This window comes from Anas platyrhynchos, chromosome 1 (genome assembly GCF_047663525.1).
Source record: "Anas platyrhynchos isolate ZD024472 breed Pekin duck chromosome 1, IASCAAS_PekinDuck_T2T, whole genome shotgun sequence".
Classification (NCBI taxonomy): Eukaryota; Metazoa; Chordata; class Aves; order Anseriformes; family Anatidae; genus Anas; species Anas platyrhynchos.
The window spans coordinates 126621446-126647552 of NC_092587.1; the positions used below are offsets into that span (position 1 = coordinate 126621446).

The window sequence follows — 26107 nt, forward strand, 5'->3', positions numbered from 1 at the left end:
CAAAAATCCCAGTAATGCTTGGGGGATGCTTTCCAACCATCAGACTCTAGTCTTCAAAAGCGCACGTGCTTGATCGTGACCTGTAAAGCATGTTGGTTTAGGTAGTTATTTTAAAAGTGATATTGATGAAAATTTGCAGGTTCCCTCTTCTCTAAGCAGCTCCTTAACCATTCATTTTCTAAATGTCTCTACCTCTGCAGCGTATTCGCTCACCTCTCTTCTCCCACAAGGATAAGGTACTGAAATAATCTCCAATGTTACTTTGTCCTGTCCTGACTGAGGGGTGCCCATTATTGGTGCAGACTTTATAGGAACACAAGGTCCTGTAGAAATTCTCTGGCTTGGGAACAATGGGAAGTTGTCTTGAAGGTACTATGATTTTCTTTTCCTCTGGTTTCCAGGACAGGACTTCACTGTGTTACAGATTTACTCGGTGGAAAAGCCAACAACTTCCCATATGTTGATTTTTTTTTTTCAGTGTTGCTTCCTCAAAGCTGAGTTGAATGTGGGAGTCTGATTGCAAAATTGGCTTTCTTCCATGCATTGTAATATGGAGCTGGAAAACTCACTACTTTGTGTTATTCCTTATCACTTCTACTACTAGCCCTGAAAAGTTCTAGAAATGGAGCTACTGGGATGCACCAAGTTTTTCATTTACAGCACTTAATCCACCTTAAACTACACAGCTGAAACTTTAGAAAGCCCAACTCTCAGTAAAATTGGCATGCTAACGATAGAACTATCACAATTCCTCTCAAAGCTGGATGCATCGATTCTATGCAGTTCGACATGTTACATGGGTCTGAGAGATGTGAGCATCACATGGCTAAACAGCTGAAATTATCAGGCAAAAGCTGCTGCTTTTCCTGGTGTTGGCTTTGTGGAATTAAAGCTGTAACACTTTCGGATAATTAAGTTTACAGGCCCTTCTGCAATGAGCTCTGGATAACGGAAACCAGCGTTGTTTTATTAAGGTGTGTGGGAGAGAACGTGGGCTTCCTGGCAGCGTGTGGCTGGCTGAAAGATGCTCTGTGTATGTACGGAGAGAAAATATTTTTTCAATTCCCTCCAAGTTTTTGCACTCTGCCAGGGGCTTGCAATTCCGTGTCCTGGTGTTCCTGAAACCAGTACTGAGCTGGTTTGTTCCTCACTTTTCAGCGGAGCTCCCAACTGGAGGCTGTCTGCACCTCTATCAAACCTGTACTCCATTGTAGTCCTCATAACTGAACTTACTTTTTGTTTTATTTAAAGCTTTTCAATTGAGTATTCTCTATAGAGGTTTTATGGCATCACAATGACTAGGTTTCTGTAAAGGGTAAGAAGGGAAGCCGAGCTGATGGAGCATCCCAATCCATTCTGATGTCAAAGCAGTAAGTTAAAATGAAGTTTTCCTAGCTGTGGAAAAAAAAAAAAAAAATCAAGAAGAAATCTGCAACTATTTAAGGTTCTTATCAGTGAAACTCGGTTATTTTCTCCATTATCATAGATTAACAAAAGGTGGATGCCCACGCCCCAGCAGCCCCGTCCTTCTTTTCCCCGGGCATTTCCCCATCCCCACCAGCCTTTCCTGCAGCTGAACCCTGCTGGGTGGGGCAGGGCCGGGCGCCTGCCTTCCCGATGCTCTTCTCTCCATCCCCCATCACCTCCCTGAAGGTGGTACAGCTCCTTTGGCTTCACCTTTCGCTAATACCCCACGCTGGAAGCTGTCACCCCGTAGCCTTCAACCTGCCCCCACACGCACTGCGGGGGCGCTTCCCCCAGCGGCTCCTGCCCCTGTGCGAGCACCGCTCCGAGCAGCAGCCGCTCTTATCTCTTTATATCTCCTTATCTCCCTCCCTTCCTTCCTCCCCAACCCCTGTGGGGCCCCCCAGTGCTGCGAGGAGCACCCGTGGCGGCGGGGGGGGCTGCCTGGGGACCCCTTTTCCCTTCCCTCCCTTCCCCTCCCTGCCCCGCCGGGCCCGGCCCCGCGGCCGGCCCCGTCCCTCCCTCGCTCCCTCCCGGCGGCTCTGGCGCAGTCTCGCGACACTTCCCGCAGCCCAGCCGAGCCGTGCAGAGCCGTGCCGAGCCGTACCGGGCTGTACCGGGCTGTACCGAGCCCCCCCGGCACCGGCAGCAGCGGGCAGAGCCCCCCCGGGCGAGCCGCCCACCCCCGCGGCTCCCCAGCAGGCGCCCGGGCTCGGCCGCGCTCTGTCCCCGCCTCGCTCCGCCCGGCAGCGGGGGAGCCCAGGTGGCTGAAGGGCTGAGCCCGTTTCGCTCTCTCTCTCCTCGTTTCGTTTTATTTTTATTTTATTTTTATTTATTTTTATTTTATTTTTTTTTGCTTGCCCGCCCTCCCCGCCAACACGCATGCCGAGGGCGGCGGGACGCGGCAGGCAGCCCGGCTGCGGCGGGCGCTGAGCTGCGGGCGAGCAGGGAGGGGGCCGCGCTGTCAGCAGCAGCAGCAGCACCGCCACCACCGCCACCACCACCACCAGCAGCCGCCTCTTCCCCTTTCCGCCGCCCCAAACTTTCGGCCTGCCTCCGGCGCTGCCCGGCTCCACATCAATGGGTGAGTCCGTGTCGGGGACAGGAGCTGCCCCCGCCCGCCTCATGGCTCCCAACTTCTCCCCCTGCCCTCCCCGGGCTGGCTGCTCGGGGTGGGTTGGGGTGTTGGGGTTGGGGTGTTGGGGTTGGGGTTTTGGGGCTGGGCGGGTGCCGGCGGGCGCTGCCCGTGAGGTGGCTCCCGCGGGCTGCGTGAGGCGGCGCCGCCCGGGGCGGGCAGCGGCCGCTACCTGGGCAGCGGCGGGGAAGGGCTGGGTGTGAAGGGTGTGGGCGGACATCTTACAGCCCGACCTGCTGACACGTTTTGGGGACTGATCCCCTCTCCGTGCCTGCCTGGGGGAGGTCAGCCCCACCGCTGCCCCCCCCCCACGCCGCGAGGTGCACCTGCAGGGCGCTGCTTTTTCCTTATCGACCCCCACAGGGTGCTGGGGCCAGGCTGAGGGGCACCCGGGCACACGCAGCCCCATCCAGCCCAGCCACCACCAGGGCTGAGACCGCCACAGTTAGCTGGGTGCACGTCCAAGGCTCTGTCAGGGTTGAGGTAGCGCTGCTCCGAGCTGTGGCAGGGCTTTGGGCACGGCCAGCTGGCTGGTTGCGGCTGAGGGATGGGGAGAAATCTCTCCTCAGTACGGTGTGTCACAGGACATCAAGTTTTGCCGTACCGTTTTTGCTTTCCTGCCCTCCCGGGGCATGTTTTTTGCTTCTTAGCTTCGTATGGTGACGCAGGAAGGCTCTTCAGATTGCTCCTTAATCCATAGTGCAAATATTACCTTTCTGTCTTAATCTTCATGGTACAAAAGATTAGGAAAAGTGATAAAGTAGCAGCATAGTAACTTGCATTGCTAGAGCCCTCGAAAGCTTCTTGAACTTCACAGTGCAGGCCGTCTTTCTTTCCTTATTCCCCTCTTCCTCTCTCCCCCACAGACAGGCCAGGATCCTACACATCTGGCTTCTTCTACACATCTGGCTTCTTTAGAGCTCGTTTCGCTGATGACTTTCCCAACTCAGTGTAATTCAGCCAGAGCTCTCCTCACAGAAACAGAGAGGCGAGAAGGTAGCCTTGCATTGTTCCTATCTGCAGAGCGTGAGTCTCGTAGCTTAAAAAAACGAAGGGAAAAATTGCATGAGGAAGCAAAGATATGAGTAGCAGGAAAGTGAAGGCTTTCTAGGAGCTACCAAGTGAAAACAGAGTTTTATTAAAAACATTTTTAGCATTGTTTGCATTTTTTCAAGGATATTTAGATGTGGAAACGAATAGGTGAATTCTTTATACGTAGGGCACTACTGAGATTCCTAATCTTTTGTTTTTAAATTACTTGCATGCCTCACATTTAAATCATTTATATTTTCTGTGTGGCACTGCATATTGCTGTTACTCCAAGCCTGTGTATGTGTATAGATGTGTACATTACTCATGTATATATTAAAGTTCAGTGTATGGCCCCAAGCTTTTTTGCAGCACGTACCCCGAGCCTTAGAAGAAATATAGATTTACTGATGTTTCATGAGCTCTCTAACGACATTATAGTTGGAATATCTGAATGTAAATGAATTCCCATTTGGAATGGGCTTGTCAGAGGAGAGCTGAGTGAATTAATGGAGGTTGTTCCTGAAACTTAAAAGAGGGTCAGGATAAAGATGTTAAAAGTAATTGTGGCTACAGTGAAGCATGCTCAGTCCCCTTCCTTAAATATCTGAGAATTGAAGAGGTGGTGTTTTGTGGGGATGCACTTGTGGGGTTTTTGTTTGTTTGTTTATAAGAATTACACGTGGTTAGGAAACTCCTCAGTCCCATTTGCAAGAGCTTTGCATGCTTGTGTATCAGACTGCCCTCCTGAAGCTGGAGATCCGGAAAACAAAGTAAGAGCAAGGTATGGTAGTTACACAGGGAAAAAAAGGGTTTGAAACATTCTACTTATTAAATTTAGACAACATAAGGGTACAATATGATTGCAGAAAGCAGTGTTCAGCTGGCGACCTCACCCAACAGCTGATGTGCAGCTCCTGGTGTCAGTCGAGACATACCTTCCAACCCCTGCAGTGAACAAAGATCCTTCTTTCTGCTGTGCTGTCTTTGCTCGTTTTTGAGCCAGCTTCGTGCACTCTGTGGGCTGTGGGTCCTGTGCAATGACACAGCCGTGGGACTGAGCTGAAGCCTTCATCAGAGTGCTTGTGCAAACACCAGGTTACAGATCACTGTCATCATCAAACTTCTGAAGGGTTCACCTTGTAGCTTTTGTGAGTTTTTTTTTCTTTTTGTTAGCATTGCTTCTTTTAATATTTTTCAAGGTATTTTTAAAGTTTTTTTTCTCCAGGAGGAGGTAAGAGAGGATAGGTTGCTTTTGTTTGTGTGAAGTTACCATGGTTAGAGGTTTAGCCCCAGACAGCCTTGCGCCCTTTGAACCAGTTACATTACGAACTGTGCGCGTGGATTGACGCTGTGGTTGAGAAAGATGCTTTGCTGTGAAATACCACAGCTAGTCTGTACACAGCACAGGAATGTTACACCAAAAAATAACGTAATGGGAAAAAAACGGATCTGTTTGAGAGCCTGACTAATCCATACTAGTCACAACACCTGTTCCAGTTGTAAATCTCTTCCTAATTCTGTTTTGCTCCTCTCCAAATTCTCCTCTCTCCCCTGCCCTCAAGTTCTGCCCTGCTTTCCTCATAACCCGCTACCATGGCATATTGTTCCCCTCTGCTTCTTTTCACGCTGTAGACAGGCCACTTCCTCTTTCTCCCTCTCTCTTATCGAAGCATCAATAGAGGGAGCACTCTGAGCACATTTCCTGTGTGGGGGGCCACGCTGACCTCCAGCAAGCAAGAGCTGCTCTTGCAATAAAACTTGCTCCCGGCCCTGTGGTGCGTCCTGGAGAAAGCTCGCTGCGAGGGGAGCACGGGGAGTTCAGCTGGTAACTCCAACAACTCCGCAGTCCTGGGTAGGACGAAGCATTTTTGAGGCTTGAGCTCGGCAGAATTTGTGTTAAGTGGCTCGCAGGAGGTGGGAGGTGTGTCCGTGGTTCTTCACTGCTCCTCAGCAAGTTCTCAGCTTCCTCTTCAAGACGTTGGAGCTTTTGGAGCCTTTCAGCAAAATGGCTATGAGACGTTTCTCACTAGGAGTGGCATGTGTCATTCAGTAGCGTCATCCTGGAGAACAATTGAACAATTCCAGCTGAACAAGGAAAAATCACATGGAAGATGATTAGCATGAGTTTTTTTTTTTCTTTCACTTTGAGGCTTTTATTAATGAGGTTGTAAGCAGCTCTTAAAAGGCTTTCTATGGGAAATGTTGTATGAAAGCCTTATTCAACCTGTAGAAAGTCTCTATTCTTCCCCTGGTATGGGATGTCACTCATTTTAATTCTTTTTTTGGTGGTGGTAGGTTCGTTTCTGACAGTGCTGTTGCTTTGGAGCTGCTCAAGATGGGATTTTCAGTTGTTTGGTTACAACATTTATACTGCCTGTGAATGTCTTCAGGGTCAGAGTTCAAGTGGGGTTTTCATGAACTGATAAAATATTTTTAGTAACCTGCATGAAATTTCGTACAAAAATTGCTGGCATAAAGCTTTTTTTTTTTTTTACCCTAGAAATCAAGAGACTATGGCTTTTAAGTCATAAAAGCTTCTCGGGACTGCCTTCTGAAAGGATCGAGATAGGGCTGTGAAATCAAGGAATATAAAATCCATATACATGTATGTGTATGGGGAGGATTATGGAAATAATTTCGGATTTTACAGGCTTTTATGTACGCTGGTATCTCTTCTGCTTGCCCCTTTCAAGTAGCTTGTCTTTTTGCAGAGTCGCCATCGTAGTTATTCTTAATAAGTGTTGCTTTTAGATCAGAAAGAGCGATAAAGGGGAGCGTACTTCAGATAGTTCCAGTTTCTTAAAAGAGCACAATTCTTGTTCCTCTTGTTGTTAATGAAAGATGCGTATGCAGAGAATTATGGCAAAGCTATTAGAAAACTCATGGTTTTCTGCCCAGGTATAAGGAAATGTATGCTAAAATTAGCACACTTTCTTGATAAGCAGACTTACTTTGCTATTGATGCTGAGCGCGTGCATGTTTCTGTTTAAACAGAATACAATATATAGAATTTAATGTTATTCAGACTTCTTCTTTTGCAGTTGCTGCTCACTGCATGTTATAGGGTATGTTTTTGAGAATGCTGCTGGCTGGTAATCATTCTAGCAGCAGCGTGTCAGAATTCATGTAGCAGATCAGCACTGACCTTGCAGATAATGCGTTGGCTCCTTCCCCACTTGAAGGGAAGGGATGCGTGCGCTGGGAGGAGAGAGGAGAGACCGGGGATGTGAAAGGAGCAGCTGAAATTCCAGCTCTGAAATGTTAGAGGTCACCCAAGTGCTGAAAGCAGGTTAGCCCTGATGGGATCAAAGGAGAGCAAACAGCCACAGAGATGGTGTCTGTTTGGCCTCTGACACCGCTGTTACAGAGCAAACTCTTCAGAAATTATGGTGGATTTTTGTGTGGTTCTTACCCCTTTTTTTTTTTTTTTTAATTATTAAAATCACAGTGTAGAAAATCCTGGACCAAAGAGCGGATGTTTTCCCTGGATGCAAAAGCAGGAGGTAGCTGTAGGGCATATCTACATTCTGCACGCTGAGGAATGATGGAAGAATATATTAGGGGGAGGGGAGTGAGAGGCGAGGTGAGTATCAAGATTCAGTAATTCAGCTAATGTAGAAGTAATTGCTGACAGTCTGCTTCACAGGGAGAGGAAACACGACAAAAGCTGTAAGTCCCTACGTGTGAGAGAATATTCAATGCTGCAGGTCAGCAGCCATGGATTGTATCTGCAAATGGAGTTGGCTTTTCCCCCTTTTTTTATTACTGCTAAGTGAGAAGCATCAGTGGAAACCAAATCTGGAGAGTGCCATGGTAATGCCTACTTAAAAGCTCCAGGGCAAGATGACTGTCGAGGTGTTCAGCCGTGCTTTGTTCCTGGTTTTGCCTTAGAGGAAGGAGTGTCCTGCGTGGTGAGGGGTGGAGGGGGAAAGGGTGGCTTTGTTCTCACTCTGGAAGCAGTTTGTGTTCCGGTGTGGGTGCCACTGAGAATCTGTGCTCTTGTTTTGGGATGAAGACTGGTCTAGAGCCGTGGGTCAGAAATTGCGTCTGTGCTGAAAGAATCCTCTCTAGCACCGAGGATAATGCAATATGGAAAGCTGAGCAGTTACACGTGGAAAATATCCCTAGCCTCTAATTAATCTCCAGGGTCAGCGTAAAGAGGTGCATTTTGAGCTCTGTCATTGAGTTTCATTCAAAGCGTTGCAGAGAAGGAAAAAGTTTCGGCGTGTCTTTATTTCTTCCTTGCTCTTTCATCCCGTGCAGCTTAATCGCTCCTGATGATTGAAACTGGCTCACACCAGACCCAACGTAAGTCTGCTCATTTATAAGGAGACCGAAGGCAGCGCTGGTGTGCAGCTGCCCTGGGGACCAACGCTTTTTCAAAAATGTCCACAGGGATTGGTTGCATGTGTTACAAGTCAAGGCACGACTTGACCTGTCCATATTTAATTGCCTTTCAGTGGCCACCCCACTCTTCTCTAAAAATTAAGCGGTTTGTGTCCCACAAGAAATTTGTAATAAGTGAGTTTGTGACCTGCCTTTTTTAAAAAACAGGAAAATAAAAATCCCTGCAACACATTGTGTCCTCTTCTCGCAGTTTCCAGGAAATTGCGTGTTAATTTACAGAGCAACTTGTTGGCTATTATGGATAATGAGATCTCAAACCAGACGCATACAGAAAGAATATCAGGCTGCTCTGCTGGTTTGGTTTGGTTTGGTGGGAAGGAGGTCTTGGGGGGCAGCACAACTGCTGGTGCTTTTCTGTGCTGTGTCAACGTACCGGTGTCAGCCTGAGCCTCTGCCTTTCCACATAGCTGCATCTATAAAAGCAGAAGTATTAGAATATTACCGCTCACGTCCAGAACTTTGCATTTTGGAGCCAAATGTGAAACCATTCATTGAAAGCCCTCATCTCGGGTTTAAATCGAATATGTCATCTATCTGTGGTTGCTGATTCATCCTCACCGCTGGAGAGAAGCATTTTTAATCCTCTGCTATCTTGGCAGGAGATTTCTTTTTTTTCGGTGATAGGCTTCTGCAGCACTGCAAATTTGCTGTCCTGGTGACGGATATAAAACTGAGTAGCAGTGAAACAGCTTAATTTTTCAGTGTTTTTCTCATTACTGCTGCTCTCTCCGTGAGGTCTCCCGGAGCTGCTGATGCTCATCTGTCTGCTTCCCGGTGTACGAGAGCACACCAGCAATAGTGAAGTGCACTCAGAAAAATATGCCTTTAGTTTAGGATTTTATCATGACAAGATGAAAAAACCTTTCTGGTATCATTGTTTCCAAACGTAAGGATTACTGACTTGTTTCAGAAGAGCGGTGATGATGATTTATAAACAAGGATTTGAAGGCTTTATGGGTGAAGATTGATTTCCTGGATACTTTTATTTTTGTCGGCTATTTCTTGTGAATGTGTCCTGGTGATCATCAACAGTTTTATGGAGGAATACCCCATCAGGACCTCTCACTCTAGGCAGGGCCATGTTAATTTCCTGCTGATCTGGGTGCTCTGTTCCAGCAAGATTGGAGAACCAGTGCTTGTGGAGTAGAAATGTCCAACTTCCCTGCTTAGATAGCAGATTAAAACAATAAACACCCCCCCTCCAAAACAAAACAAAAGCCCTCAGATGCTACCTGCCAAAACAAAACAAACAGCAAAACAAAAGCCCAAACCCCACAAAACTGAAGAAGAACCTAGCTTTGCTCCCATCGGCCTTTAAATGACTGGGCAAAAGGAGGGGAGGGATAAACGTGTACAGAAAGTGATGCCCTCTAGTCAAAGCTCGGCTTGGGAAGCCTCACCTTGAGTGCATGATAAAGCAGTTTGTGTTGACAGATCTCTCTGACCACCTGGGAGTGAGCACCAGCACTTCAGGCAGGAAATGGTCCTACTAACTGGAGAAAAAATTGCACCAGTTCTCTCATCTGAAGTGCAGAGGCTGCCTGCTAGCAAGAAACGTGTGTGACTTCACTGCCGGAGTAATGATATTTTAAATTCCACTTCCAGAAGAGTACAGAAGATGACAGATGAAGTTGTCTGTACGTTTGTGAGCACTCCTGACATTAAATATGCATATATTTTTATTTATAGGCTGGAACACACTGTATTCTTTTCCCCAAGAAAACAAAGCTGCCAACGTTTGTTGAGAGCACCAACTTGGCAGCTTGGAAACTTTGCTTCCTTACACCTGTATATTGAGGTTGATTGTGGGAAAGAAAAGGTTCATCAGTATGGAACCTTGGAATCCAGGGTTGGTTCAGGCTGCAAGCAATTCAGTTTCAATGTCAAAATATTTCACTGGCTCTGACTAGTAGAGTCCAATGGTTTTGACGCATTTCTGTGCTTTTGTTGTGGTTTTGTTTAATGAAACAGGTAACCCGTAATTTTGGTTATGTTTTAAGTTTCTAAGTGATTTGCTATCCCGAGTCGATCAATGAATTAGCTCAGTCACTAATTTTAGTGTGATACTAATTTTTGATTTCACAGCTAGTTGCGCTGTTTTTAATGTTGGAACCCTGCTCTTTGTCATTGCTTTTGTTGATAACAGGTCATTTTTCAAGTGACACTGAACTCAAACTTTCTGAGGACTTTAGCTGCTTAGCTTACACATCACACCAGCTCCTCAGCAGCTTCCTTCTTTTTGCACCCACTGGGGAGTCTTGCTGGTTGCACTGAGCAGTGCTTTCTGTACAGAACTGCTTCAACTTCATAGGGGCAGCATGTATTTAATTCAGGGATTTTGGGGTAAAGTTTACCCAGTTTAGTTAACTGCTGGTTTATTGACAGGAGGTCGTAATGCAGCAGGAAAAAAGTACTTTCTGTGCCTGCTTCCACGCTTGGCTTGGTGCTGCTGAAAGATTGAACTTGATCCTTGTGTGGCAGAGAAAAAGAAGTACTGTTGAAGGGTCTAATTTGGAGGGGTAGGATCAGCTCTTCCAGCTGCAAGAAACAACCTTTGGGCTAGGCAGGACTCTTAGTGCTACTGTTGCTGTCTTCACCAGTTACATTTTTTTATAATATTCATCTGCCCAGACAGCTGCTGTTGGCGGCCACTCTGGCAAATGATCTCTTGCCAAACGGGCAATCCCTGTTTTCTTTGAAACTTTACTACCTCCCTTGTAAGTGCAGATCATTTCATTCATCACATCTTTCCCCATCTACCTGCACTTAAAACCAGCTGAATTGCTTTGTCAGTTCTACTCTAACCACCCGGGTCAACTCCAATGCTCTTTTCTTTTGTCACTCCTGCAGCATTTCAGAACCGCTCGCTTTGATTTGCATTAAGCGTGCTGCTTATTTAGAAGACTCCAATTTTTGTGTGCGAAGCACCTATAAATTAGCTTTTGATTAGCTGACACCTCAACTGACGGTGGTTCATGGCAGATTAAGATAAATGGTTAACAAAGATGCCGTCTAGTTCATGATGAACTACTACCTGCCAATTCAAAGCTGTCTGCACTGATTTTGGCGTTGTGAGAGAGATTTTAATGCCTGCTCCTCCGCAGTGTAATTGAGTTTTCTGCATAAGAAACTTCCTCCCGTGAGTTTGTCGCTCCTTCACCTCATTCTGTCAGAAAGCAGTTTCTCCTCTTCCCATCACTTCCAGAAGTGCATTTATGCTGCTTTGTAAATTTTTAAAATACATTTTTAATAAATCTGCTTCCCTGTTCCCCACCTGTTTCTCAGGAAAGATGCTCTTCATCCATTATCTTCTTTTCAGGTAGCTGATGCTCCCTCATCTTTTCATACCCTCTTCCTTCAAATTCATCTCCCTTTCGAGTGCACTACTTCTCTTTTTAGGAAACTTCCCTAAATACCTGCATAATCTTAAAACTCCCCATATTAAGATGCAAAGATCCTACAGAAGTCTGATGACTATTAGTTGTGAAATGCAGGTAATTGTACTAATCTTATTTCTGAATTAGGAAGACAAGCAACCTTCAGCTGGTTTCCTGTTCATACCTTATCGGGAAGGAGAGGGCCTGGCTATGTGTTGGGACTGTTGCTGCAGTCCACTGAGTTTCTTCAGAGGCAGAAATGGTCCCCTGGAAGGTGAACTCTGTGGTTCCTGTTGCACACTGTGTTTGCCAGCCACCTTTTTGATACTGATTCAGAGGGATTAAGTAAGCTAAGGTAAGCATTGTGCTTTTGTGGTGTGTGGAGAAGAACGTGTCATAGAAATCGGCAAAGCCAAGTGTTGAAGTCCTGAATGTCTGAGTTTGGAGAACTTAAGAGCAGGGTGTTGCTCTTTTAAACAGAATTTCGGTTCCTGTCTGTTTGAGTCTGGCAACGTCTTACTCAAAAAGCAAAAGCAAGGAGTTGAAGTCAGTGCAACCTTACAGGGCAAAGAGATGTGAAACACAAGAAGTGCTCTTTGCTGCTTTAGATCCTCTGAAGTTTAGCGTTGGCTTTAGTGTCCAGTTTCCTTAGCTCCAAGAGCTTGGCTCATTGCAAACCAGGGAAGGTCACGAGCGATTCTTCAAATGGGAGGAACTCGGGAACCTTTTACATAGATGAAGTAGAAGAGAAGTAGACTTTTCTGCTAGCCTTAAAAGAAGTGGTTAAGGTAGGTAATACTCAGTGCTATCTCTGTCTGCTCACGTTCTCTTGGTGGCATGGCTGTAAGCTGCCTGCTGCCTCCTGGGTGCTATGGAAGGATTCGGTGCCAGCATTCAGGGAGGTTTTACTCGTCTTGAGTAGACCTCTTGTTGTAGCTTCCTTGACAGCGTGCTTTGTTTTATTCCAGACAGTACCAGTGCTGGTAACTGGTGGCGGATGGGAGGAGGAGGTTGCCAGCAGAGCAGTTGCTTGTCAGACAATAGGTTTGTTGCCTCTGTTTGTGTTTACTCCAGTTCCACAGAGCTCCATCCTGCGGCTTTCTCCGCTTTGTCCCATCGTCCTGGGCGCGGCGACAGGCTCTTCTGCCTAAATGCTGGCTATTGTTTGTGCTTTCCGTCCATACTCAGCTCCGCTGAGCATTCGTGTTCAACCAGCACGCTGTGGCTTAAATTCCCTGTCGGAGCAATGCTGTCAGCAGGTCACAAGCTGTTCCTGCTCACGATGAAAGTAGATGACAAGCTTTCAGATGTACTTGTTTGGCTTGCATCAATTTTTGCTTTCAGGATTGTTTTTCTAAGGAGGAGCTCTATGTAATATCTGCTCTTTGGGGACTTATGCTAGTCATAAGCTTGCCTTCCTTCACGATACTTCTCAAGCTCAAGGAGATCTCTTAGAATTAATAGCGACTGTTTCTTCAGGTGAAGGAGACTTCTTGAGTGCTTTAACCTGCTTTTATAAGAGACCCGGGGAGTTGTCTTTTACAAGAAGCATAAGATCTGCTTTCTGGAAGAATTTGCCTTGCTCAAAATTCAGAGATTTTTCTCTGTGAGAAAATTAATTTTTAATGGAAGTGCTTACTCACTCAGGCACAATCGATGCATGGGATTTTGCAAAGCACCACTGAAGCAAAACAGAGGAGTTAATGGCTGTGATGTGGGAACATTTTAATTCAGGAGAGAAGAAAAAATAAGCTAGTTTGTGAATTACACTCACTGTGACATTCAGCAGAAATTACCTGCCGGTACTGATTTGAGCTGAGAAAACAGAGGCATTAGCAGTACCATCTAAAACTTACTTCTTCGGATTTGCATCCTGAATTCTAAAATTGAAATTTGAAAGCACAGAGTCAACACATGTTATCTGATATGAAAGTTAGGTTTATTTGCCCAAGAATCATCTGAAACTTGTGAATCCTTATATGCAAGGCATTCGGCTTCATTCAGCCAACTGCATCCTGGGCTGCAAGTGCTCACTGCTGGCTCATGTCAACCTTATTGTCCACCAGAACCCCCAGGTCCTTCTCAGCAGGGCTGCTCTCAGTGAGTTCTTCCCCCAGCCTGTCCTTGTGTCTGGGATTACCCTGACCCAGGTGCAGCACGTTGCGCTTGGCCTTGTTGAACCTCATTAGGCTCACATGGGCCCACTTCTCCAGCCTGTCCAGGTCCCTTTGGATGTCATTCCTTCCTTCTGCTCTATCAGCTGCACCGCTCAGCTGGAGTCATCTGCAAACTTGCTGAGGGTGCCCTCGATCCCATCATCTGTGCCAGTGATGAAGGTATTGAAAAGCACCAATCCCAAGACAAACCACTGAGGTACACCACTCATCACTGGCTCCACCTGGACATGGAGCCATTGGCCACCACTCCATGTGTGCAGCCATCAAGCCAGTTCCTTATCCACTGGATGGTCCACCCATCAAATCCATCTCTCTCCAATGTGGAGACCAGAATGTCATGTGGGACCATGTCAAAGGCCTTGCCTCCATCACAGACGGTCACCAGATTGGTCAGACATGATTTTCCCGTGGTGAAGCCCTGCTGGCTGTCTTGGATCACCTCCTTGTCCTGCATGTGCCTTGACATTGCTTCCAGGAGGATCTATTCTATGATCTTCCCAGGCAGAGAGGTGAGGCTCACAAGTCTGTAGTTCCTCAGGTCTTGTTTTCTACCCTTTTTAAGAATGGGAGTGGTGTTTCCCTTTTTCCTGTCACCAAGGACTTGTTATTTTTTGCATCCCTTGCCAAGCTCAACTCCATTTGTGCCTTGGCTCTCCTGATCCCATCCCTGCACGTCCAGACAACTACGATGCCTTTCATTGTCACTCACATAAGTGAGCAAGTCAGATTTTTTGTTTGATTGGTTATTTTTTAACACCTTAGATTTTTTTTGGTCAGCTGTTTCAGTATAATATAAAGGTTAGTGGAGATGGTTTAGTACTAGCATGTAAACCTTGTATTGGACCATAGTGGTGAGATGCAAATTACCCGTGGTCTGAGAGATCTGTACTTAGAGATATGAGCCCCAGCACACACACACGCACAGCTTTCATAGCTCTTGTAATACCTGACTGTCTTGTATGTGGAGGGACTCGAGTAAGTGTCCTTTCATATGGCTTATAAATTATGAAACTGTTGAGGAGTCACATACACGGCCTGGCCTTTCTCTGAATGCTAAGTTCTGTAGACTGAAGTACTTGGATTTACGTAAAAGAGGGTTAAAAGGGAAAAAAGCTTCTGTTTATTTCTCTTCTACATCAAATCCAGGTCCTCAGTGTTGTGCAATACATCTCTCTGTGACAGTTTATAATGTGTCAGTTAAAACATGTCACTGGTTTGTAATCTTAATATTTTACAGGTCTAATCACAAGAGCTGCTGCTGGGATAAATATTTCGCAACTGCTGCCTTAAAAATAGTAGAATTCCATGAAACTGAGGGAGAACCACATACCTTTGAAAATATTTTGAGACAGTGTTTGCAGCTGGCGTTACATAGTGAAGGGCTGTAACACGGTCCAAGGATTTGGGTTGTATCAAACCGTTGCTGCCAGCAATCTCTTCCTGCAGAAATGTTCACCTCCAACAGCAGAAATACCACAACAGGATGTATTTGTGCACCACTTTACACTCTGGTCACTTAATCTAAACCCATCTTTATCACTACTTCAGGCAAACGTGGATAAGATGCAGAGGAGTACGTTGTATTCTTCCCATCCTCCTCCTGTGCAGAAGGCTTGGCTGCTGTTGGCAAAGATGGGTAACAACAGTAACAGCTTAGGCTTCTGTAGTGAAACGATCCAAGCTCATCTGAGATCATATTCCTCATTGCACACGTGCTTGTAGTCTGGTTTTAATGAGACTGGATAAATATTGCTGTCGCAGAAGTTCTGAAATCTTAACAATTGAAATTTATGCAGTACACAATGTGAAGACTGAACAATCTGTTGACCACAACCTCTTCTCATGTTCCTGAGAGTTAAATGATGCTACATCAAATGACTGAAAAGGTATTTTTTCCTGGCTTTCTAGTAAGTTTTTTTTTTTTTTTTATTTGACCTTCCACCTCAGTGCTTATCCATCGGCATTTACACACATCCAGGCAGCTACGGGCCCAGAATCACAGGACAGTTACACTGGACTAGTATTTTTTAATAATCTTAAACAGCAGTTGTTTTCATGTCATCAACTTTTCTATCCTTCTTATGTTGGCACATTCATTCAGTAGAAATTCTCATGAATTTAGCTAAATGGTAATTTTGTATATAGTTCTAGCTATGTTTATGTAAGTGGAGTAGTCTATCCTCTTTTTGTTCTGAAGAAGTAAATGATGTCTTTCCTAGCGTTTCAATTATCTGAGAAATGTGATTTAGACACCATGAGTAGCATTGCTAACAAGTTTTTATTCATACGTATAATTTCAGTCAAATGGGACTTATTTGTCTCTGTTTGCATGGCTTAACTCACAATTCTCCTCTCGTCTCCTATTGATCCCAACAATGGGTATAAACCGTTGCAGACTTTGAATTATTTTTATTGATATTGGAGGAGCCAGGAACTCATGTTAAGATGATGATGTTAAATGTTTTTCTATGAATTTAATCAGTCTTCATTTCTTCTGGATGGCTCGTTGTATTCATTAGTATCAGAGGTGAAAAAACAAGTTAAAACAAGTGAGCTGACTCTCAAGACAGCTTTACCTCTAAGAAACACCGTTTACTTCAATTACACAAGGTTGATGACAATGTGCATCAAAAGTAAGCTTGTGTGTGGATGCTGTATGTATCCTGGGAGCACCTGCTGCATCTGAGAAATACGCTGGTAGAACCGGTGAGGTAAAGTTAATCACAGAACTGTAGGGGTTGGAAGGGACCTTGAAAGATCATCAGGTCTATCCCCCTGCCAAAGCAGGTTCCTTAGAGCAGGCTGCCCAGGTAGGTGTCCAGATGGGCCTTGAATATCTCCAGAGAAGGAGACTCCACAACCTCCCTGGGCAGCCTGTCCCAGTGCTCCGTTATCCTCACCATGAAGTTCTTTCACGTGTTGGTGTGGAACATCTGGGCTCTGTCTTGTGGCCATTGCCCCTTGTCCTGTCCCCACAAACCACTGAAAAGAGGTTGGCCAAATCCCTCTGTCTCCCACACCTCAGGTATTTATATACATTGATGAGATCCCCTCTCAGTCTTCTCTTCTCCAGGCTGCACAGACCCGGGTCTCTCAGCCTTTCCTCATAGGGAAGATGCTCCAGGCCCCGTATCATCTTTGTGGCCCTCCGCTGGACTCTTTCCAGAAGATCCCTGTCTTCTTTGTATGGGGGATCCCAGAACTGGACACGAGTTAACCTCTTTCAGTGGCAACAGTTGGATGCTAGGAGTTTGTTGTCCAAGGCAGAAGGACCTCTTTCTTTTGTAGGAAAGTATACATTAATTTGTGTGATGTGGGCGCTTCCCAGACTGCCAGGGACCTGAATGTCAGCAATGATCCGTGCAATCTATCTAAAAAAGGTTGAGGAGACTTGGCCCCATTAATCTAACACATATTGGTAGATCTGCTGAGGAAGATAAGGAAGCCTTTCGAAACGTAGATGTGAGAGCTGCCGCTTAGGACAGCCGCATCGATCGTTTCTTTCCTTGCTTACACCTTACTTGCTTGTAGCTCTGATGGTCAGATGTGGTTCGACATGTTGCTGGAAAAGTTTTGTTTCATAGATACGAGTGTGACAGAAATAAGCTCAGTGAGATGCAACTATTGTGATAGGCCTAAATAAGAAAAGCTGAATAAATTCACAACATTTATGACCTGTCTGAAATTGTTTAGCACAGAATTGTGGTGAGATTAATGTGAAAACTCCCCACATATATAGAGAGAAATACCAACATACTGACTTACTGTTGTTCTGTACTTACCTAACTGTAAATGTGCGGCTTTTGGGATGAATTATGGTCATACCAACTGCCTTAACACCACAATACAAGGTATTTCCTGTCCTGCTGAGTGCATTCCATCAGAATAACTTGGTGTTTGTTTTTTCTTAAAAACTGGAACCTAGCATACTCATCCCTCTTTGAAAACAGAGAGCCAGCTCTCCTCTTTTCCTGGAGGAGAGCTAGGGCTGTGTGTAAGCTGGAGAGGCTTTAGCTCAGAGAAGAGACACACCAGGACAGTCCGAACCATGAGTGCACACTCTTCCAAATGAGATTTTGGCTGGGGTTTGCTTTTGCCTTACACCAGCCCTCCATGTAAGGCAAAGGGGTTTTTGGACTGGAAGCCGGTTAATTCCCCATTCTACAAGCTAGTGAAAAGTGCCACTGGTGCCTGTAACATGGAAAGATCCATGTGCAGTGCGACTGGGGTGGCTCCCTTCTGTGATCGCTCTGCCCCTTGCGGCTGAGTGGTTCAGGGAAGATGCCATTCTAGGACTATGACCTTTAGCTCCCCCCCATTGTTCTCAAAGGGTAAATATGAAAATATAATGTGAACTGAAAGCTGTGCCTTAGCGGAGGAGTTGCTGTTTATCAAGTAACATGGTTTTAACCACTGAAAGATTCAATAGTGCAGGTTTTCCTTCTAATCTTGTTTTTTCCTCCTCCTCAAGCTTTTTTTTTCTTTTTTTTTTTTCATGAAGTTGAGTCCTCACAAATAGTTTCAGCACAGATTATTATTGCTATTGCAAAAGGAAATAAAAAAGGACAAAATTTGGAATTGATTTTTCAATAAAATTATGGTTCTTCAATGGCTGCTTGTTGTCAAGCACGTACAAATTTTTTATTGTTTTCTGCCATAAATGCGCTACAAAACATAAGAGCCTAAGCTTAAGATTTTGTAAAACTCCCAGTCGCCATGTACATTTAAACTGTAAAGTTAATGGTATGGTATTACTATTATTTAACTGTTTCTTGTAGAGTGATGCCTCGGAGGAGCTGTTCAGTGTCCCCTTCATCCAGAATTATAGCATGCGTGAGTCTTTGCAAACTACAGATTATTTTGTTCTGCGGTAGGAGAGCCCCATGCAAACCCTGCTTCCATCCCAGATGTTAACAAACATTTAGCAATAATCATCCTCGTCACGGAGAAGTCTGAGCGTGGTGCCTGCAGCAGCTGTGATGGTTTTGCACAGGAAGGACTGTTGGAGCCCAAGATGGGCATTCAGTGGTTATGCCAGCACAGTCCCACTTAATCAGTGCTGTGCCCTCCGTAATAAATCCTGCCAGGCCTTACATAAATCTATCCTCCTCCTCCTCCCTCAGGCACATTTGTACCATAGCATCCTGCATTTGATTGTCCTGCCAACTGCTCGATGTTCCTAGAGCCCAGAAAACAACGGCTTTATAGGTCGCATTTGGTCTTCAGGCCATCTGGCTCTCCGGGCGTGGGTTAGGAGAACAACACTATTGAGTGTAATGTACTTTTAGTCTTTTTTTCCCCACGTGAGTTCTGGATGTCAATTGTACTTTGTCATTTTGTGTAATAAAAGGTACTGATTTTTCCCTTAGTAGTGACTCCTATTATCTTACTAAAGTTTTGTTGCAACCTGTTGTATAGCAAAAAGACCCTTTTTTTTTATTATTATTATTAAAAGTAAGCCTGTAAGCACTAAAAAGCATAATATTTTCACCAGCTCATACTGAGGTTTAGCAAACAGAACAGCACATTTGAAGTAAGACCTTGTCTAGCAAGTTTTGAGGCAGATGGAATCTGATGGCCAGATTGTTAATGGGTTATAAAATGTATTTATAATGAAAATGTTGATAAACTATTAAGTAGTTGCTACCAAATGAGTCTTTGGAACTGGTTTACAAGAGAAATGGCACGTAACAGAAAGAAACCCATTCAAACTTCTCGATTAATAGCTTTTGGTAGTTGATTAATGGTGGGTGGGAGAGAAGTTGAAGCCTTCTGGAGTCCCTGAGACCTTCCTGGAGAGGCTTCTGCTGGAGGGTGGCATAAGAGTGAGAGTGGCATGATTCCTGCTCCTGCCTTTGCTACTTCTGAACAGTTTATGCAAAAGAGGAAGGCTCTGCGGCACCGTCTTCTGAGGAACTGGGCTTTGAATGTTAACTTAAAACTTCAGCGTCGAATGCTTGAAGGTAGTTTGTCTGCTTTCAGTTCTGGCTTTTTTTGGGGTAGGCCAGTGCAACGTGTGTGTTTATCGTTCACTTGAAGCCGAGCGGCTAACGAAAGTTAGTGGAAAGACGTTCAGAGTAGAGGAGCTCTTAACCCTTCAGCTGCTGTGCCTGGCTGCATGCACTAGGCTTAAGGTCGGCAACTGAGTGTGAAGCCACGCTGCTGCGGAAGGTGGTGTTGCCATATGGATGCTGTTACTTGGGTGGAATAGTGCCAGAGACATTAATAACGTTTCCATTGTGCCTACACACTTCAGATGTCACCAGAAGCTGATTTAATAATGTTGGGTTTGTTGTGCGGTAGCAAATCTCTCTTTCTGTTCTTGATTCATTTCTTGCTTGGAAAGACACTGTACCGTAATTGAAAGTAGCATAAACTCAGACATCCCTCTCTTCAAATTTGGTGATATTACTTAAAAAAAATGCTTATTCTGACTAGGTCGGTTTTGAGAGATTAGATTTTCCTTGTTATTTAAAATGTGGCAAGGAAACGAGCCAAGTAAAACTTTTGTCTTTATCAACAAAATCAACAAATCTTTTATTTTAAGCCCAAACCACTAAGCATTAAATTAAATACAAACATACATACATGTATATATTTGTCCCTGACATCGCAGTGATGAATTGGTCTGTGCAGGTCTCCAGCAGAGCTGGTAATAACTAGTTTTGATTCCATTTCATGATTTTTTCCATTCCAATCAGGATTGATGGTAATGTAATGTTAGGAAATAGCTGATTGTGTAGGCATAGGAGTGAGCATTTATTCCCTTTTCAAATCAAAATAACTTTAATAGCTTTTGATATTAGATTGCACATTTGGATTTGGTGAACGAATCCTAACTTGAAAAACGCCTTTTTCCAACAGAAAGGGGTCTTGTAGCTGGAGTTTGCAAGTTGGGGCAGGTTGGACTTGGAGGCATAATGGGGCATGATGTGTTCAAGAAAAATACACCAAAAAGAGAAGCCAGATCTCTCTGCCCCATTTATTATTTTTAATTCTGCTTTTGGCTTAAAAGGGATTGGGTTTTGGCTGTTAACATAACAAGCTGTTTACCTTGGCAGAGCTGGGCCTAAGACCAGCCTTTGTTGGTTCACAAATAAAATTAGTTTGAGCTCTCTGTCCACAGTCTTTGCCTCATAAATCATCGTGCAAAGCGGGATGCTTTGTTAGTCCAGTTCCTGAGGAGCAACCTAGTGCAGCCCTTCAGGAATGAGGTACGATATACTGGCAGATGTGTAGCAAAACTCAGATCAGCTTTTCTCTTATCTTGCCTGGATCAGCATTGCCTCCAGTATCACTCCAGCTTCCACGAAGACCAAATTTCACCTCAAAAGAAACAAAAAAGATTAAATTTGACTGGCAGAATAAATTTTTCAAAAACGCAGTTTGAGAAGCTGGCATGAAGCATGCTTTAGAAAATGAGCTTGATTTAAAAACTGCAACTTTATGGCCCTATAAATTATGAAGCACTTTTAGGCTGTTATATGCTCTGCAAGCTTCAGTAGTGTGATAAATGAGAACTTTGAGTGATCTCCTGAGTACCTTCCCATCAGTTTGTCACAATCTGCACATTTGTTAGGTGTGCTTTCCTTCTCATCTTTCCAAACTATGCTCTTATGCTCTTGGTTTCCTTTGTAGAGTCTATAAACATCGTCATTGTGTGGTCCATTTTGGTGACTCATGTGTCTCTGTCAGCTTACACACACACTTATGTTACAGTAATCAAATCCTCTGAGAGGAGACAGCTTTTACAAATATTTATATGCATTTCTTAAGAAGTGGAAATACTCATAGACATATAAGAGCCTGCATAGTAAAGGGTGGTTTTTTGTTTGTTTGTTTAATTAAACTTCCAGTAAAACAGAAGTGGCCGAACAGCTGTCTGTATGTGAGTTAGTGCAAGGCAGGCAAGCAGATAACTCCAGTGCTTCCAGCCTACCCAAACAGCTGTAGGGTCAAGCCAAGAGCCCTGTTCTACTTTTTGTTCTCTTTTCACAAAAGAGAGAAAATAATTTGTAAAAAAATTAAACCATCAAGAACTGTGTTACTTCTACAGTCTTCTCCAGAAGACGCAGTGCTCAGACCAGGGGAGCACCCAACCTGGCTAGGCCTGAGCCACCAGGAGAAAGCTGCAAGAGATAACAGTGGGGAGATTCCCTGCTGTGGGGAGTGGAGGCTCCCATCTGCTGACCTCAACTGTCATCCATGGAGGTTTGCTGCTTGCCAGCGGCTGGGGTCCAAAATGTTGTGGAAAGACTGCCAAGGCCTGTCTGGCCCTCAGGCTTCTACGCTCTGCTGCTCTTCCACATAGACACCAATGCTGCTGCCAGTCGTGGTCTGCACTGTCGGTTGTGTCTGTGTTGCTCTGGCTGATGGTGAAGGGCTTGGGGGCCTGGGTGGTTTTGTCCTTGATCCTGTTGGTGAGGGGGAAGGATACGGCAAGAAGTGGATGGATCCTGCAGGTAGCAATTGGTTCTGTAGCTGGTGTCAGCAACAGTTTTGGTTTTATGACCATGGGACCTTCTTGGAGGACTGAGGGTGGCTTGAAATAGATGGGATCCACCTAAGTAGGTCAAAACCATCTTTGCTAACAGGCTGGCCAACCAGATGAGGAGAGCTTTAAAATATTAGTGGTGTGGAAGGGGCACGATGACCAACAATCCTGTGAGGAGGTGAAGGACTGCGTTAGCAAGCAAATGTGTGGAGTGATGCAAACAGCAGGGACCTTGTAACCCACAAAACAGGAGTGAAGGGGGGCTACCCCACACACAAAGAGCAGGGAAAGCTCTCATATTCTGTCTGGGAAGTCAGCATGGCTGGGTGCCTCTCTGAAATGTCTGTCTAGATGCACTAATGCATCTAGCATGGGGCACTAATAAGAGGAATGACATGTTTGCATGACGATGCAGAGCTGTGATTTCACTGAGGTCATGGAGATATGGTGGGATAGTTCGCACAACTGGAGCACTGCAATATGTAGGTACAGGCTCTTTGAGAAGGGGAGGCTTGGAAGGTGGGGAAGGAGAGCTGTCCTTTAAGCAACAGAGCAGCCGAAATGTGTGGAGATCTACTGTGAGACGGGTGATGGACTGAGAGCTTGTTGGTTATGGTTAGAGGACAGACCAACACGAGTGATGTTGTTGTGGCTGTCTCTACAGACAGGAAAGAGCGGTAAGTGAGACCTTCTTCAGGCAGCTGGAAGAAGCCTCATGTTAGCAGGCCCCGGCCCTCGTGGGGGATTTCAACCATGCTGGTATGTATTGGAGGGATCCTCCTGAGCAAAGAGCAATGTGAAGTCCCACACCTGAGTGAAATGTCCCCATGCAGCAGTATGGGCTGGGGCTGCCTGGCCAGAAAGCAGCCTTGGTGAGTAGGACCCAGTGGGCACCAAGGATAACCCAAATCAGCAAGGTGTCCTTGTGGCAAAGTAAACTGAGAGCTTCCAGAGCTGCACCAGGCAGATCACTGCCAGCAGGATGAGGGAGGTGACCCTTCTCTGGTACTTCTTTCTGGTGAGAAAACCCAGTGTGCTGTGACTGGTTCTGGGTTCTCCCATACAAGAGAGACATGGACATCCTGGAGCAGAGGGCTATGAAGATGAGTGGTGGACTGGAGCGTCTGGCATAGGAGAGTCTGAGGGAGATGGGACTGGTTAGCCTGGAGAAGAGAAGGCTGAGGGAGATCTTCTCAATGTGTCTGAATACCTGGTGTGGTAGAGTAAAGAAGGGGAGCCCAGCTCCTCTTAGTGGTAGATAGTGAAAGGATAAGAGGCAATGGGTATAAATTGAAATACAGCAACATCCATTTAACCATACAAAAACATTTTTTTACCTTTAAAGGTGACTGAACACTTCAATTTCCATCCTTGGAATTACTCAGAGCCTGACTGCACAAGGCCCTGAGCAATCTGCGCTCCAGTTGTCTCTGCTTTGAGTCAGGAGATTCGAGCTAGATGATCTGCAGAGGTGTCTTCCAACCTCAATCTGAGTGTAAATGTGTTGTACCTGTGTTCTGGTGATAAGTGGAGTAGCAGCAGGAGCTGTACTAGGACCTGCTCTGTTTAATACCTTTATCAGTGACCAGAGCAGGCAGTACAGTGCACTCTCCACAAGACTGCAGGTGATACAACTGGCGCACAAAATAGCGGAGGGATCCGAGGCTTAAGAAACTCCAGTTGTAAAGCCTGACGAAGAGTTAGGAGGTCCTAATAACAACCTTACAACACCTTCAGGGAGGTTATTAAGGAGATGGAGCCAGGACCTTCGCAGCCGTGCATGGCAGGTGGGCTTGTGTCTTTGGAAATTTTCAGGATCCATGTGAACAAATTCCTGGGCAGTCAGGTCTGGCCTCAGAGCTAGCTCTGCTTTGACCAAGAAGTTGAACTAGAGACCCTCAGAGGCACCTCCTAGCCTGAGTCTCTTAAGTTTCAGTGGTAAATTTTTCAAGTCCTATTTGCATGCCGTCTTGTGTTGTGCCACTCTCTTCTCTTTTGCTTTTCATTGTGTAGTTAACAGACCTTTTGTGAACATCACGAGATGCTTGTCTGTGGTTTTAGTATGTTTCTGGGCTTCATAGAAGAAGCAATAGGTAAATATCAGCTGTAGCCTCGTGCCTGGGGTGTAGTTGCGAGTCAGAACACTCTTTTAGCTATGACTTGCAGGCTCTGGGGGAGGAAGGAGGATGTTCACCATTGTCTCTGTGACATTTTGGGGGTGGAAAGGAATAACTCTGCTTTCTTGTCAGCTTAATTCGGTGTACTCCTTGGGGCTTCTGTTATTTAGGCAGAACCTTTTTACTGTCTGTGGTGCAATAGTTAGCTTTGCCTTGTGAGCTGCGTTGCCTCTTTGATGGCCAGGGCTTGCAGGGTTTGCACAGCACAGTCATTCATGTAGAAAGCAGATGCACATTGCTCTCGTTTTACTGTTTCAATGATTGGAGTGTGAAATGTTTGGTGGAACATCCTGGCACATGGTTTTCCACTGAAGGAAACAAGAGGAAGGCATTATGAATATGGCTATCCTTTACCTCACTAGTCAGGCTCCTCCTACTGAATATTTGATGAACCACTAAATATAACCATTGCTACCATCCTTGAATGCTCCTGGTACATTATTTTTGATTCTTCAAAGGATTTTTTTCTGTCTTGATGACTTCCCTAATTTTTTACAGTGACTCTGTGGTATATAATGTGTCGTGTGTATGGTTTCAAGGCTCCTTCCAGGAAAAGACAAGGACACACCATGTAATGGTTGTGAGCTTGTAACGCACCTCTCTTTGTTAGCAGACACTCAGAGCAGCGGGAGTATTTCATCTTCGCATCCTCTGATGCATAATCACAAGTGAAAGTAAATTTTTATCCTATTGGTGAAACCCTGTGAGAACATATTCATGCAGCACAGCTTTGCATTTCTGTATAAATAACAGCGAAACTCAAGAAAAAAAAGTCTTGATAAAATCTCTTTAGGTCAGTAGTGATGTATCTAGCACAGTAGGTGCAGTGGCTTGGAATGCTTCTGGAATCTATTCAGAAAGAAAACGTTTTACAAGTCCCACAAACAAAGGCTAAAACGTTTTCCGAGAAATAAAACTAAACTTGGTAATGCTGCTAGAGTAGATACTGCTGAAGCTGCACAAATTGATTTCTTTTCAACAGTAAAGAAAAAATGTGTGCTGTTCGTGTCCTTTGCTGTGATGGGCATTCCCATGCTTTCTTTTTTTTGGCCTCCCCACGTAGCAGTTATCCACAGAAATGTTAGTGTACATGTTGCCTAGTTAATGTGCTCTCTTGCTTAAAGTGGATATGTTACTTGTGCTGTGAATCTATACTTGGATTTGTTTTCTTATTCCTTCTAAAGGCTTGGAAGCTTAAATGGACAGTCAGTAATTATGCAATATGTGTGTTTCTCTTTTAGTGGAGGCGATCGTGGAATTCGACTACAAAGCTCAGCATGATGATGAGCTGACGATCACTGTAGGTGACATAATCACCAATATCAAGAAGGATGATGGAGGCTGGTGGGAAGGACAGCTCAAAGGCAGAAGAGGTTTGTTCCCTGACAACTTTGTAAGAGTGAGTACAAAGTGGAACTGTTCTCGTGTTGTGTGTATATGTTTTGTGTACTATGCTGTTCAGACTAACTATTGGACTTGATATCCTAACATTTCTTAAATCCCAAACCATATTGTATTGCAATACAATGTACCACTGAGGCTGTGTTAGAAAGAAAAGATTGATTTCTTGTAAAGACAGCATAGTATCGATATCCTGAAAATAAAAGTAGCTACCCCTGCATGTCTGCACTGTTCAGTGGTTGCATTTGGCTGTGTTGTCTGGGAGCAAAGTGATTGTTCTAGAACAACCCACATGTCAAAAGGAATTGAACAGTTAGTCTACAGTCTCTTTCATGGCATTTGCAGTATTTTCTCTTTGTAGCTGTTGATGCTTCTTCTCTAGAGTGCTTTCTTAGGTCTTACAGAAGCTTTATGTGAATACTTACGCATGGCTAAACTAGTTG

The 26107-nt window shown here is 44.9% G+C and overlaps 1 protein-coding gene across 3 annotated transcripts in view; it reads left to right on the forward strand.

Moving 5' to 3' along the window:
- Nucleotides 1–2017: 2017 nt before the first annotated feature.
- Nucleotides 2018–26107, forward strand: part of SH3KBP1 (SH3 domain containing kinase binding protein 1) — a 218007-nt gene continuing 193917 nt past the window's right edge. Inside the window, exons 1-2 of one of the 3 annotated variants that reach the window (XM_072028785.1) lie at nucleotides 2018–2548; nucleotides 25505–25662. In XM_072028785.1, the coding sequence (XP_071884886.1) occupies nucleotides 2545–2548; nucleotides 25505–25662 (162 nt within the window). In that variant the 5' untranslated portion in view covers nucleotides 2018–2544. The remainder of the gene's footprint in view (nucleotides 2549–25504; nucleotides 25663–26107) is intronic. The other 2 variants (XM_072028793.1, XM_038172908.2) reach the window with 2 other exon arrangements.